Source organism: Stegodyphus dumicola, chromosome 5 (assembly GCF_044657685.1).
Source record: "Stegodyphus dumicola isolate Sdum_Otavi_A_Nest chromosome 5, ASM4465768v1".
In the NCBI taxonomy this organism is placed as follows: Eukaryota; Metazoa; Arthropoda; class Arachnida; order Araneae; family Eresidae; genus Stegodyphus; species Stegodyphus dumicola.
In genome coordinates this window covers 52,868,207-52,883,370 of record NC_140772.1, presented here as the reverse complement: position 1 = coordinate 52,883,370, position 15,164 = coordinate 52,868,207, and the positions used below count along the sequence as shown (strand labels likewise).

Below are 15,164 nucleotides of genomic sequence, written 5' to 3'. Positions count from 1 at the left end.
AGCAGTCGCAGCCGCCATCTTGTTTGTTTGTCTTCTGTGCTTCTGCTTCCGAAATTCAATCCAGACAATTCTTTACTCTTGCGGTTGCAAGTGTCTAAAGAAACGGCCAAGACAACTATTTGGATACGACGCATTCCTGCTTTTTTGTGAAGAAGACAAGGATTTTGCTTTGTCAGTCATCGCTAAAGGTAAAAGCTCCTTCTTTTCAGACATTGTATCTGTTTTGTATTTCTCCCTTAACTTCGTTTTACTGTATCCTTTCTCCATTTCCTGTAGCAATTCCAGTTTTAACTCAAAAATGACACTTTTTTCTTACTTTTTGCGGGATTAGCCATAGTGACACCACGTTGCTTTACCTGGGTATACGACACGGCTGTACATATGACACTGCTGCAAATATGTTAGCTTACCACATTTTTTATATAACCCCAAATAATTTATGCAAATCTAAATAACTTTACAAGCCCAAATTTTGAATTTAAATTTAGTCCTTCAAAAGTGCAGTTATTTAGATATCACCTGTCAATTGGGCGTCGATTGACATAGAATTTGGTGTATTTTAAATGTTAACTCTGACTATGAAAACCGTCAGGTGACTTATCGCCTTGTCTTAATCTGTAGAGATATTAGGTCATATCTGTAGAATGAAAGTGAAAATGAGCAATGTCCTCGCCGAGACTCAAACCACGGACCTCTCCAATATGCGCCAAATGTGCTGACCTCTACACCATGAAGATATACTAAGAAGGCGGGGGAAATACCTTATAAATCTTCCAGTGAGTAACATTGAACGCAAAGAAGGACTTAAAATAAACCTTCTCATTAGTTCTTCAGTCTAACAATTTGTATAGTTTGTGTAATAACAGAGGCATGTAATTATCTGGTCCCAAGGATTTAGTAGCATTGTCACCTGTTTGTAATACCCAAGCCCCTACCTATCCCGAAAAGATGACCTCATTACCAGGATCTCCAGGCAGGACAAAGTATCCACTGACAGGTTACTGCTTTGGGAGTGTGATGTTTGGATATACCACCAGAATTGTTCATGCCCCATTTTGGGGAGGTCGCCCACAGCTTAGTGGTTGGCTCGTTAGCAGATCCTCGCTCGAGGAAAGTTGCTGCCTCTCCATTGCCCCGAGGAGGACCCTCAGAGGGAAGCCTGCGTAATAACAGAAAATTCTGAGCTAGGAAAATTAAGCCGAATTGAAGTAAATTTAGAAGCTGGGAGAAAATAGTGTTGGGACAATCAGCGAACGTTTCCAAAAGTTCTCTCCTAAACTCAATATTTCTGTATTTATATACGTATTAACTGATTTGAATTTTGGTAGTAGCCGATGCATATAGAAGAGATAGACAAAAATAATACGATAACTAGGTTAATAAATATAAATTCTACTACTTGAAGGTCTCACCTCAAAGGTGATTATTTTGACAGAAATAGATGTACACTCAGAAAATCGTGAGCAGTGAGTTAGAGATTATTCCAAAACATGTATGAAAGTGCTACGTTTTGCATAGATTTGAAAGGAATATACAGGGTGTCCCGTAAATGTTGCAACAAACTTCTGGGGAAGGTAGGGTACATCATAAGGATTAAGAATTGCATAGGAGTTGATGCCCAGAAGTGTCATTGTACGCCGCCAGGGGGTGCTGTACAAGAGAGTGCTAGTGGAAAGTGAGGATTGCCTCAATCGAGCGGTAGATACCATACGAAGAGCATGGAACACTATACGAACCGGGAACTTGCAAACATATACTTAGTGTATGAAATAGCTGAAGTACTTAGTGTATGGAATATACGAACCGCTGGAAGCATTTATCGATAACGCTTCTCTGACAGACATGAACCATACTACAGTTTGTTTGCACGTCTTAATCAAAATTTGTGCGACTACTGGTCATTAAGAAATGGCAGGACAAGTGAGAATAGTCCACGATCGACTCGTTCGGTCGTTAGGAAAGAAAGAGCGTTGGATACTGTGGACAGTAATCCAAGGACCAGCATACGTGCAATTGCCTCTCAATTAAGAATGTCCCATTCGAGTGTCCAGCGAGTATTTAACTCCGAGTCCTTCCACGCCTTTCGTCTCCAAAAGGTTCAGTTACTGTTCTCAGATTATGAACGTGTGCGTTTCGCACAGTGGTTTCTGTGGGCTCAAGAAAACTCCCACGGTGTGCGGCACCACATGGCACAACAATGCTTCAAAGTTAATGTGTGAGCGGGTTTAGTCGATGACTGCTAAGTCGGGCCGTACTTTTCACCATCCAGGTTGAATGCCGCGAATTATTTGATATTTCTGGAGCAGGTTCTTCCGGACTTGCTTGACGATGTTACACCAAATGTGAGGCGTAACTTTAGATTCCAACATGATGAAGCGCCTGTTCATTTTGGACTGGATGTTCGTAGCCATTTGAACAGATCATTCCCGCATCGATGGATTGGGCGTGGTGGACCGGTTCTCTGGTCCTCTCGCTCAGCGGATTTGAGCCTTAATTTCTTTTTTTTTTTTAGAAGCCATCAAAAGTGTCGTGTATCAGGATCCTTTTCTGTCTAAAATGGATCTCGTGGCAAGAATCGCCTGCGCAGCTGCTACAATCATAGAAACTCCCGTTGTGTTTGAACATGTGCGGCAATCAATGGTTCGTCGGTGTCAGGCATGTTTGGCTTCTGATGGTGCAAACTTCGAGCATCCGTTGTAACATTCAAACTGCCGTACGTCATTTACATTCATGTACAATAGATGTTTCAAATTAATCACTCTTGTTTATTTTCCTATCTTCTATGTCTGCTATTATTTATCCCTGACATTTCCGGGCATGGGTTCCTATTGAAATTCTTAATCCTTATGATGTGCGCTACCTCCACCAGAAGTTTGTCGCAACATTTACGGGACACCCTGTATTTTGAAGGGTAAGAAGTAAAAATGTTGATTTCTCTGTTTGCTTTAATGCGCAATGTATACATTTCAAAAAGTCATTTTTAACCTCAATTTAAATAGTACTGAAAAAATGCATAAAATGCATCGTAATATCTTCCATTTATTTTGTTGCATTTCTTTCATCTTAGCATGAAGTGTTTTGTTAAATTTTGTAGTGACTCTTACTGATTTTATATTCGTTTCGTTTTTTACAAGGTCTAGAATCATGCTCACCTATATTTAATTTATGCATTCCTACTCGAGATATTCAAATCACAGAGGAGAATGATGACATAAGCTCTGTTCTTGCTGATTGTAGCAAAGTCATTGTGCTTTTAACAAGGTAAAATTTCTTCTATCAATTACTGTATTTTATTTCAATATCTTTTACCATAATTGTATTCATTACAGAAGTGTGAACATAATATTATACTACTGCTTTACTAAATAATGCTACTTTATTTCATATGTCTTATTATTTAAATAATATTGTTTTATTTCATATGTCTTGATGTGGTGATATTTCATCTTACTTTAGGGTGTATGCCATTTTTGTCTTTCCTTATTGAGAGCTCGGCATGTACATTTCTTTCTCGGCTAGCGGTAATCTTCTCAGCATAATGTAATATTCTGAGTATATTAGCTTTTAAGTTGTCATTGACTGGATACCTACAGGTGGATGCTTCATAGTAAAACAGCGTCTAGTTGGCAGCATTATAGTACATTATGCTCCGGGAGACCTTATTAAGATAATTTTCATAAATCATAACTTTACTAGTGGTTTTTCAAATTTAGAAACAGAGACATGTCAGATGAAGGCTTCTAGATTTGGACATCCATTAATGAGTAGAAGGGAAGAAAACATTAAGAAATTGAGACAAGCTGCTAGTAAAAATCGTTGAAGGACCATTCATCATATTTTAGAAAAAAAAAAAAAAATTCTTTCCAGTAATTGAGGAAGTACAGCGTGATGCTTGTATTTCCTTCACATTGATCACCAAATCGTTTTTTTTTTTGCTGAGCCCGACCATTTTTTTTTCCCCCGATGGGTAAAAGAAGCTCTGAAAAAGTGTTCAATTCAGCGATGTGGATGAGGCGCAAGAAAATACAGCACCTGTGTTGAATAATATTTCGTATTCAAAAGTACAAGAACTATTCCCTTGTTTCTAGCAATGAGCAAGATATTGTGAAAGTACATAGATCCTGGTTAAAAAAAACACTTTTAAGGGGAATAAATTAACTAAGTACATTGCACCCTACCGATTGACTGTAATACGAAGATGACATCCACGGTTAACACAGAATCATGGTCAGACGAACAGCTGTCAGAAAAACATAGGAAAGAGGAATAACCCATACTGTTATTAAAAGAAAAATTATTAAGAATTTACCAGTACTCTAAGCATTTTAATTTGGAGAATAATTTTATTTGGTTATGGCAATTAAATTAGCATTTAAAATAAAAAGAAAATGCAAAGAACAGTGGTTTTTCACACATCATCCCTTTATTTCGATAGGAAACAAAAGATTAATGGCTCTATACTTACGTCATATTTTAAATTAGTAATTTATTTTAAATGAATCACTGACGTAGCCAAACTTTTGATGCTAAGGACAACCCGTTTAACGGCCTATTTCTGTGAATACACAAAAAAAATCATTCAGATTTCAAAACGGTTTATAGGGAAATAAATAAGAACTTTATATTTATTTTTTAAATAAAACTCCTGTTTCAATATTCTGAGGGTTATTTTCCTAGTTTTACTTTTAGAAAATCGTCGATGACGTTCTAAAAGTTTGTTTTATTATTTCAATTGTTCTTTTGTAAACCGTACATATTTGGAGCTGCGTTCTGGAGACTGCATTTTAGAAACAAACTGTTAAAATTTAAAATGACCGTTCTTCTACATCTTCTCAAGCAGTTACAGAAACAAAACGCTGAGGCAATTCGGCATGAGTTAGAAACTCTTCCTACTCTATGTCTTTATGATCATAATTTCATTGATATTCATATTTTTCATTCCAGAGCTTCGACGAGAAAGGAAGGGACATAGCAAGAATATGAAGTTGTTGAAATCCTTTTGTAATTCTGTTTTTAATACTCTGCTTGTAAGGATCCTAAGTTTTACTAACGTTTATTTTATTTTAAATCTTTACTATCACTTCTTATTTTCTACTTCCGGCCAGAATTAAAAGCTTTTAACTTATTTATGCAAATTTGTCTTGCTAACGCCAAGTACTTAAGTTGTGGCTTTTTGCCAAGCAAGAGAGAGGAAGGAGTTATTAGAAGCAGGCCGCTTGCCATAGTAGTTTTACTCGGTTGCTGGTTGCCTTCAAGGCCAGAGGTTTAATCCTCGTGATAATTTTAAACGTATCGTAGTTTTAGCAGCTCTCTGTACTACATACGGCTTTTTGTTAATTAACGGCCAATCTTGGAGTTAGGCACTTGTTTATTAATCCAAAGTTAGTTTAGTTAGAGTTTTAGTTAATATTTTTATATTCTTACGTTCAGACCACAAGTGGTTGGTCTCTGTATTCCGAAGTTTCGGAAATCATTGTAAAGAGAGAAAAATAAAGGGTTTCGTATACCCTTCCTGTGTGTATTGGCTACTTCACAATTTATTGAACATAGCTTCAGTAAGCTATGTTCAATAAATTGGGCGCCACTATCAGGACTGGTATTTCTCTTTACTTGCTTTGGAAACATTAACTGTCCTGATTCGGAACAGGGATCTTACTGAAGCTATGTTCAATAAATTGTAAAGAGAGAAAAATAAAGGGTTTCGTATACCCTTCCTGTGTGTATTGTCTACTTCACAATTTATTGAACATAGCTTCAGTAAGCTCCCTGTTCCGAATCAGGACAGTTACTGTTCCCAAAGCAAGTAAAGAGGAATACCAGTCCTGATATGCTTACTGTTTTTACGCTTGGCTGATCGCTTTTACATTCTCCTCTTAATTCAATTTTCGTATGACAGTTTACGATCTCACGATTCTTGCCCAACCGATGATCGAATAGAGAAGAAGGCTGAATACTGGTGGTCAAATCTAAAAAAAAAAGGGAGGGCTGGATTTTTCGTACATGGATTATTACCATTCCCTCTCTGAATATTTATCAAATGTATTTTCAAAGCCACACATTTTCACAGGCAAATTTTCTATCGTGCTTTCACTATTTGCTGAAGAATTCTTTTAAATGCAGCAAAAAATTCAATTTAATCATGCAGCATTTAATTTTAAGTATATTTAATATTTGATGCATCTATCTGATGTTTATGAACATGTTTGAATTACTGTAGTTTGCTTTAGAATTACCGTAATTCTAAAACAAACTACAGTAATTCAAACATGTTTGTTTCGAACATCATGTATTACGTACTGCGATGCAGAAATAATTCAGCTTTTTTACTTCCTTGTACGAAGTAAAAGAAGCATTGTAATCACAAAAAATTCCGGATATCATATTTCAACGAAAATATCCATTTTGACCGCTATCGAATGCAATTTAACGATGTTTTTGCATGACATCTGTACGTAAGGAGTCGTTTTCACCAAACGAAGTATAAAGCTGATTTAAAATGTATTCAGAAGAGATTTTTTCCGTGGCATCTGTACGTACGTACATATGTATCTCGCATAACTTTAAAACAATTAACTTCAGAACTTTGAAATCTCGTATATATGACTGCTATAACATTCAGTTGTGCCCCTCCCTTTTTGTTTGCAATCGGCCGCATCAAAAGTATATATATATATATATATATATATATGTTTATATACCCACTCTGTTACTCGGCTCAGTGAGCTCAGTTTTTTTTTTTCAATCTGCAGCGGCAGCGCCAAACAGGCGATACGGACTTAAAAACTGTACAGAAAAGCGCCAATTGGCGAAACAGTAAACCCGTTTGGCAAACCTACAGGCTGACGGAGAGAGAAGAATTTCCCCCGGCAGTCAAGTGGAACTACTTCAACAAATGTGTGCGTCTCTGCTTCGCCGAAATATGTGATCTTGTGTACTCGCATCTGTACTGTGCTCTGAATTTCTTAAGCCGTTATAATGTACCCGGCAACTGTTACTTTTCCTTATTAAATTTGATTATTAATTGTAACATGTCTATCTTAACTAAGATTTCGGCTTTCCTAGTTAATGTTAGGGATATTTTCGTATGCACGTGTTACTCACACGTACATCAAATCTAATATGCTGGTAAATTGTGCATTGTTTTGCTTTAAAAGTAATTGAATTATGTTGTTCTAAGCTTTCATTAAGGTTTTTATGCCTTTAGTTAATCCTGCATGCAACAGTTATTCAATTATCAACAATTTAAAATTTGTTAAGTGCCGCTAAGCCTAATTTTTCTTACCACAGCCATTTTAAAGTCAGCAGAATAGTGCAGAAGTCTTTCTGCACCTTCAGTGCCTTTTTGCCGAGTGGGACCAAAGGGAAACTACTTAGTTTTGTGCCGAAAAATCTACCTCCTTACCTGCTGGCCGAATTGCTTGTTTTTGCGTAGAAACTCTAATTTTATTTGTAAAAATTGTTTTCTAATTGTTGTAACTGTATTTGGTGTTTTATGTTTTTCTATATCTTTCAATTTTTAAAGAATATATTTTGAGGTTTTATGCATTTTTGCCTTGCTGCGAAGTGAGAACTGAGTTAATTGAATAAGAAATCTATTTCTAATGGAATTCGAGGTAATATGCTTATATGCAATGCAGGAAAATATGCTTATAATTTAATATTCCGCAGAGGAAAGTCATGTGATGTCCGCATCAGATTTTTTTATTTAATATTAATTTCAGTTTTGTGGAATGTTCATTAAAATTCGACTAATTTAAAAAATCTTAATTGTTAACAAAATTACTAGCATCCAAATAGAGTTGACCATATTGCAGGCATATCAAAACCTAAAGCATATCGTAAAATAAAACTGATGGTATTTTAATTGCGTGTATCATTTTTTTTTTTTTTTTTTTTCCAGTAAAGAATATTAAGAACACATAGCAAAAGCTGCTACACATAGACATACAAATGCTAATTTTTACACACTATTTTTATTTTATTTTATTAAACTTTATTAATGAAAGCACTTATGTTGTGTTTCATAAGATTAACAAATACAGGAAAAATTAAAAAATTATGGGTCCTTTTGAAGCGATTCAATAACTTGACAAGGTGCCTTAGGAACGTAACAGTTTGCCCACTCCCCATGTTTTATATTCACTTACATTATATTGCTTTAGTATAGTATTCATTCTCTTCATTACCTAGCTAATTACCATATCTCAGTGTTCTGTCCACACATCGCAAGATTTTCATGTCAGATTAAAATTTCTTTGTTCAATAAAATTATATCTTATTTAACTAACTGAGTGACTTGAGAGCAGATATGCATATTTTTTATTCCTGATCCTATTTTTAATAATGTCTACAGCATGTATAATTTATATCTGATTCATATGATTTATGATATACACTGATTTTATAAATATGTTCACCAAAGATTTTTCTAATATCATATATTACTACCTCGATACAGAATAATTGTATGAACGCTGTCTAACAGTGGGTTCCTATTTTCATATTGCCCTTTATTTTTTATACCATCTTTATTTTTATTCTTTTGATATGCTGACATAAGATTTAACGTTAAGTTGTTGTGAGATTATTAAGTTTCTTTCTAAATTTAATTGCGCGTATTTCTGTTTGACTAACATTGTTATATTCCATTGCAGAGATTTCCTGTGTGATCTTCAATCCATGCATTTATTCAAGAAGGCACTGTCATTCTCAACGACAGAAAGTTGCCGCCGGATTATCATTGTCACCAATGGAGAACTTCCTCCAGTTTCTCAACTGGACAGCACCTTGGCCGCACTGATGAGATCTTGCACATGCTTGCGGTGGGGACAGTTTCTCTTCTGGGAGAAACTTAGGTACGCCCTGCCTAAGAAAAATCGCAGATCTTTGGAAAATCTCTTTGAAAATGAAGACAGTGAACCTTTAATTGAAAGCTCAAAATAGTTCACGCAATAATTCATTAAGAAAATCTAAGAAGCAGAAAATCTTTCCCTACATCTTCTCTAAAAGAAATAGAATCACTGTAAATGGTGTATTATTTTTCAAACAATTGCCACCAAATATTATCGTCCTATATTATTTTTAAAGAAATTAAATAATTGAAGAATCTGCATAAATGTATTAATGGTTTTCCCAATGTGAAAAAGTGACGGTACCTAAAGTCATCAAATTTTGAGCAACGCAGTTCCCTACCTGAACATGTGCACATGGAAACCCGAATTTTGAATTTCAAATTTGTTTTATTATCTATTTCATATTTTGTAAAACTTTGATGAATTTGAAAGATTGAGAAAGGATTAAGCATGATTTAATTGGCAATAATAAATGAAGGCGTTATCTTTGTTGTTGCGAAGCTACGTTTCTCTAGATTGGCAACAAATCCACTAGTCTCCTGTTTCAAATATAAACATCAATGGCATTAAAAACAGGCTTAGCGGCAATTAAACAACTTTAAAATTGCTGATAATTCTAAAAATATTGCATACAGATTTACTAAAGGCATAAAAACCTTAAACGGAAGATAAGAACAACATAATTCAATCATTTTTAAAGCAAAAAATGTACAATTTACAAACATATAAGAGTAAAGAAACTTAGATCACTGACCCGAGTAACAGAGTGGATATATATATATAAATATATTTATATACGTTTGGTGCGGCCGATTGCAACCAAAATACGAGGTGCACATCTACATGTTATAGCAGTCCTATATACAAAATTTCAAAGTTCTGAGGCTACTCGTTTTTGAGTTATGCGAGATACGTACGTACATACGTTCGTACAGACGCCACGAAAAATTCTCTTTAGAATTCATTTTAAAGCAGTTTTATAATTTTTTGAGGAAAAGAGTCTTTTATTCTGTCCTTACGTACAGATATCACGCAAAAACATCGTTAAATTGCATTCGATAGCGGTCAAAATGGATATTTTCGTTGAAATATGCTGCCTGAAACTTTTCGCGATTACAATACTTTCTTTTTTACTTCGTACAAGGAAGTAAAAAACACAATTTTTTTTTTGCTAGCCATTTTACCAAGAAAACTGAACATTAATATGCTAAACTCAGAAAAGAGTGAGAAAATGTAAAAATGTATGCCAACACTTAACACTGCATCGAGAATTCTAAATTTTGTTAAATTAAATAAAAATTCTGTGATTTTCTTGTTGAATTATATTTGGCGTAAGTGTGAGAAAAATTATGCTTAATAACGAAGCTAAAATAGCAAAACGAATGGGTTAGCAGAAAATGTTTTGAGTTTTTATGTATTTTTGCCTTGCCACAAAGTGAGAACTGAATTGATTGAATGAGAAATATATCTCTAACGAGATTCGAGGAAATAAATTTAAATGAAATGCAGGAAAAGTGAGTATAATTTAATAGGCCATACAAGGAAGTCATTTGGTGTTCACATCAGATATTTTACAACTGGTCCACTGATTTGACAAGAAACTTTTGAGCGGTTCGAAGTTTATCGTTATAAAGACATTTATAATAGAATATTACTGAAAATTATGGCTAATTGAACTTGAGATGATTTTGTGTGTGTATGTGTGTGTGATCGTGAGACCCTTACGAATAATCTAAAACCTAAGGATGAGCCTCTAACTATTAAAAATAGTATTATAGGTAATCAGAGGTATAATTTTACAGCCTAAAGGAGCATTAAAATTAATGCATTTAGTATTATGTTTTGTTCTCATGCTGTGAAAACAGGAAAGTCTGAATCTGAAGTAAAATAAATGAATTGACTATGAAATTGGCATAACAGAAAGGCGGAGCATTTCTGCTTTTTGAAGGATCATCTGAATCAGATACTTTTGGAATAAAGCACATTTTTCTAAAACATCATTTTCATCATCTAGGATTGAATATTCGGTAATCATACATTCAACTATCTTAATAATATTTATAAATAATTTGACAAATTTCGTTAATATTGTATTAGAGCAGCGGTTCTCAACGTTTTGGTGTGTGTGTGTATTGAGAATACGGCAAAGCACACTAGGGCTATCTGCCTAAGGGGAGGGATACCTTCGCGGAGAACTTTCTAAGGAAAACTGGCTTGTATACACGTTACACATGGGGAAGACCACGAAAACGCCCATGCAGCCAGCTCGTTCACGGGATTCGAACCTCGGACCAAACTACCAGTGTTCAGCGATTTTAACGGCTCGGCCGCTGGTGGGCTCTCAACCTTTTGACTAATGTATATCATGTAAACAAAAACTGAAAAACTTTAGTACCACCACAACATTTTACAATGATTATTTTTCCATTTCTCTATGGAGATATTAAAAAAATATATTTTGCCATTTGCACAAGCTATTGGCTATTTGTATTTAATATGTACACATAAAATATATTAGAATAAAAATTGGTTATCATTTTAATTATCAAAATTTAAGCTATACTACTTTAAATTTAAAATTTAGTCTGAAATTTCGTCTGTTGAAGAGATTTGAATCTCTTTGTGTCTGGTCTTATTTGATTTAGCTTTATCCATAAATCAGGATCCATTTTTAATTTTGTTCTGTATCTATTTTTCAAATATAATATGAAAGAAAATCCTTGTGCACACATATAAGTTGTGCAAAAAAGGCAATATAATTTTAATAGCCTTATTTGAAAATGCCTTTAAATTCTTTCTTTCGGTTCAGCCAGACGTTAACAAATGTGTTATTTTTTGAAATCTTCAGTTAAAGTTCGATCACAGAAATTTTCTCTCAATTGTACTTTTTTATTCACGAGATAAATTTTCAGGTACATTTCAGCAAAATGAATTTCTAATCCAATTTTCTTTTTCATAATCCTCGGGAAAATACATGTTAAAATTATTTATCAATGCAAAACAATGATTTTTAATGTCAGACGTTCATTTTTTTTTTTTTTTTTAATTATTTTCGATCAGAAAACCTTCTACAAGCTTATAAAAAGCTTGAAATATTATTAAACAATTCTTTGATTATCAGCTCGAGTTTTTTTTATGTATGCATTTATTTTACCTGTAATGGTAAATAAATTAACACTTTGCCCTTGTAATTCTAAATTTTGTTCATTTAACTTTCCCAAAATATCCGCTAAATATGCTAAACGTGCCAACCATAATTCACTAAACAAACATTTTTACAATTCAAATTCTGAATCACAGAGGAAAATTTGAATTTCTGATCGTGAGACAGATGATTTAACTCATCAAGCTCAAATAGGTGATTTAAAACCACCTTACTTCGGAATGTAACAAAAGCGTTTCATCTTCACTGCCCATTTCTTCGCATAAAATCGTAAATATTCTTGAATTTAAAGCTCGGCTTATAAAGTATTTCTCCTGCCTTCTTAGCATACCTTCGTGGTGCAGCAGTCAGCACGCTCGACGCGTATTCGAGAGGTCCATGGTTCGAAACCCGGCGGGGGCATTGCTCATTTTTCACGACTCCTGCTTCGAAATAACCTAATGTCTCTACAAGCTCTTAATAAAATTAACAGTTTTCACAGCTTGCTTCAAAACGATTTTCAGGTATACGGGGATTGTTTCGGCTACTAAAACTTCACGATGAGCAGTGAGTAAATATAGTTTCAGGTGCGACTATCTTCATTTGAGAAATAACACTCAAATGTTTTCTTATTAAAACCTCAGCTCCGTCACTGCACATGCCAGTGCACTTATTCCAAGGAATACTATTCGCAAACATAAAATTGTCAATTACTTTCAAAATTTTATTTGCTGTTGCCGTATCATGAAGGGGTTCACAAAATAAATACTCTTCAGCAATTTGTTTATTTTCTTCGAAACGTATGTAAACTAATAATCTAAGAAAGTATCTTATATCAGTACTTTCATCCAATTGCAGTGCGAAATACTCACTGTGTGTTATTTTTTGAATAAGTGTCTCTTTTACGGAAATTTGCTATTTCATGAGTTCGTCGACTTATTATGTCGTTTGATAAGGGAATATTATCAAGTTCTTTAGCCGCTTTTTCGTTGAATAATGTTAAAACTATATCTTCAGCTGATGGTAATACACTGACTACCAATAAGTATTTGGACACCTGTGATAGAAAAGAAAAACTAACTTTATTCAAAATCAATAGTTGGTAGAGCCTCCACGAGAGGTAATTACAGCGTAGACTCTGCGGGGCATACTTTCCACAAGTCTTTATATGACAGCTAATGGTATTTTCTTCCACTCGGCTTGGAGAAGACATAGAAGTTCCTTCACCGATTTTGCACGGGTAGTGCACCCCTGAATTCGGCGATGCAACTCGTCTCAGAGGTTTTCGATAGGGTTCAGGTCTGGACTCTGGGCAGGCCAGTCCATTCGATGAACTCCATTGGCAGCATGCCAAGCCTTGGTTAACGTCGAAACATGACAACTGGCATTGTCGTCCTGAAAGTAACAGGGGTCCAACCCGTAAAACTGCTATAACGTAGGAAGTACATTGTCATCCAAAATAGTGCAGTAGGCATCGGACTTGAGGTTACCATGAATGGGGACCAAGGGTCCCAGCCCATACCAGGAGAAACACCCCCAGACCATAACTCCACCTCCGCCGAACTTGACTGTTGGCACAATGCATTCTGGCAGGAGACGTTCTCCAGGTAGACGCAAGACCCAGACCCTGCCATCCGAACGGTAAGGTTTGATTTGTCACTCCAAAGAACCCGTTTCCACTGCTCTATGGTCCAATTTCGATGTGCTTTGTACCACATTAACCGAGCAGCGCGGTTGGACTTTGTGCTCAAAGGCTTACGGGCAGCAGCACGACCTTGAAAACCAAGCAGATGTGCTTTCTTACGGATGGTATTCATTGAAACAATACTCCCGGATGCCTGTTGAAACTCTTCGCGGATGAGGGCCATTGGTTGGGTGCGGTTCTTCCGAATTTCTCTGGACAGCCCTCGTCGGTCTCTATCTCCCAGTTTCGTTGGTCTGCCGACTCTGGGCACATTCCGACAATCACATAGGCCACTGTCGATTTTGTGTACTTCATGTCGCTAGATATGTCCCTTAAGGATCGGCCACATTTGAGATACCCGATAATTATACCTTTCTCGAAATCAGAGAGCTCCGAACTGCGAGGCATCTTGCATGCAACTAAAGCCGATGCTGTTTCGTACACGATATATACCGGCGGAGTCCGTGACGTACCTTAGGACCGCAGATATCGTCATCTGCATAGGTGTCCAAATACTTATTGGCAGTCAGTGTATAATTACCATCTTACAACCATCAACTAAAGAGGTAATTACATCTTTAGCTGATGGTAATTAGTTTTAACTCCAATAGTGTTAGCCTACCCAGTCTTGGCAATTCTTAGGCTTACTAGGTAACTAGCTTCCAAAGCTTTTCCTCTTTAAGTAACAAAACCTGAATTACTTATTTACTATTTGAGAAGGTGTTCAATGTACATTTAGATGTGTGTACTTTCTTAAACGGACTATAAATTAATCTTCATATTTCAGATTCTGTAAAGCTCACTTCCTACTGCTTTTCTGTTTTGTTAGATATGTATTATCTGAGAAGATTCCATGCTCTTTAACTCAGGAATCTGAAATGTGAGCTGCCGTAAATTTATTTCATCAGAGAAGGAAAAACTTGAAAATCATTTTACTGCCGTGAAGCATACCTGAATTAATAAATTGCTAATGTCTTTCAGCTTTAGATGAACTCAAAAACCGTTTTCTACATGATGAACTGTAAATTCATATTAATAGTTAATCGCTTTTCATATTGAAAGCTAACATAACATACTGAAAATGTTAATATTCAGCTTAAGGATAAAAGTATGATAATTTTCATTTTGAAAGATTATACGTATCATTAAATCTTGCAAATTTTAGTTATTTGTTACACTACTTTGTTATCAAATGCAATGTTATTTTGAAATAAACAACTTTGTTCTCAATCTTTCAAATGATGTGCTTGCGATCTGGATGATAAATTTGTGTTTTTGGTCGTGTTGTTATTTATAAATAAAAAACCTAGTATACGAAAATTAAATTCATAATAGTTGGTATCCTGAATTTTTATTCAAATTGCTTGAAATATACTCAAGGAATTTAATGGCAAATTAGGTTACGGTGAATTCGGATGCGTTGTGTTTTGCGATGATCAATTAAACATAAACATTTATGAACCTTAACTATTTATTGAATTGATTG

The 15,164-nt window shown here is 35.1% G+C and overlaps 1 protein-coding gene across 1 annotated transcript in view; it reads left to right on the top strand.

Moving 5' to 3' along the window:
- LOC118201258 (uncharacterized) overlaps positions 1-14,958 on the top strand; it is a 48,498-nt gene extending 33,540 nt beyond the window's left edge. The window contains exons 5-7 of the mRNA XM_035373322.2: positions 3-188; positions 3,135-3,261; positions 8,655-14,958. Coding sequence (XP_035229213.2) covers positions 3-188; positions 3,135-3,261; positions 8,655-8,943 — 602 coding nt within the window. The 3' untranslated portion in view covers positions 8,944-14,958. The remainder of the gene's footprint in view (positions 1-2; positions 189-3,134; positions 3,262-8,654) is intronic.
- Positions 14,959-15,164: the final 206 nt, after the last annotated feature.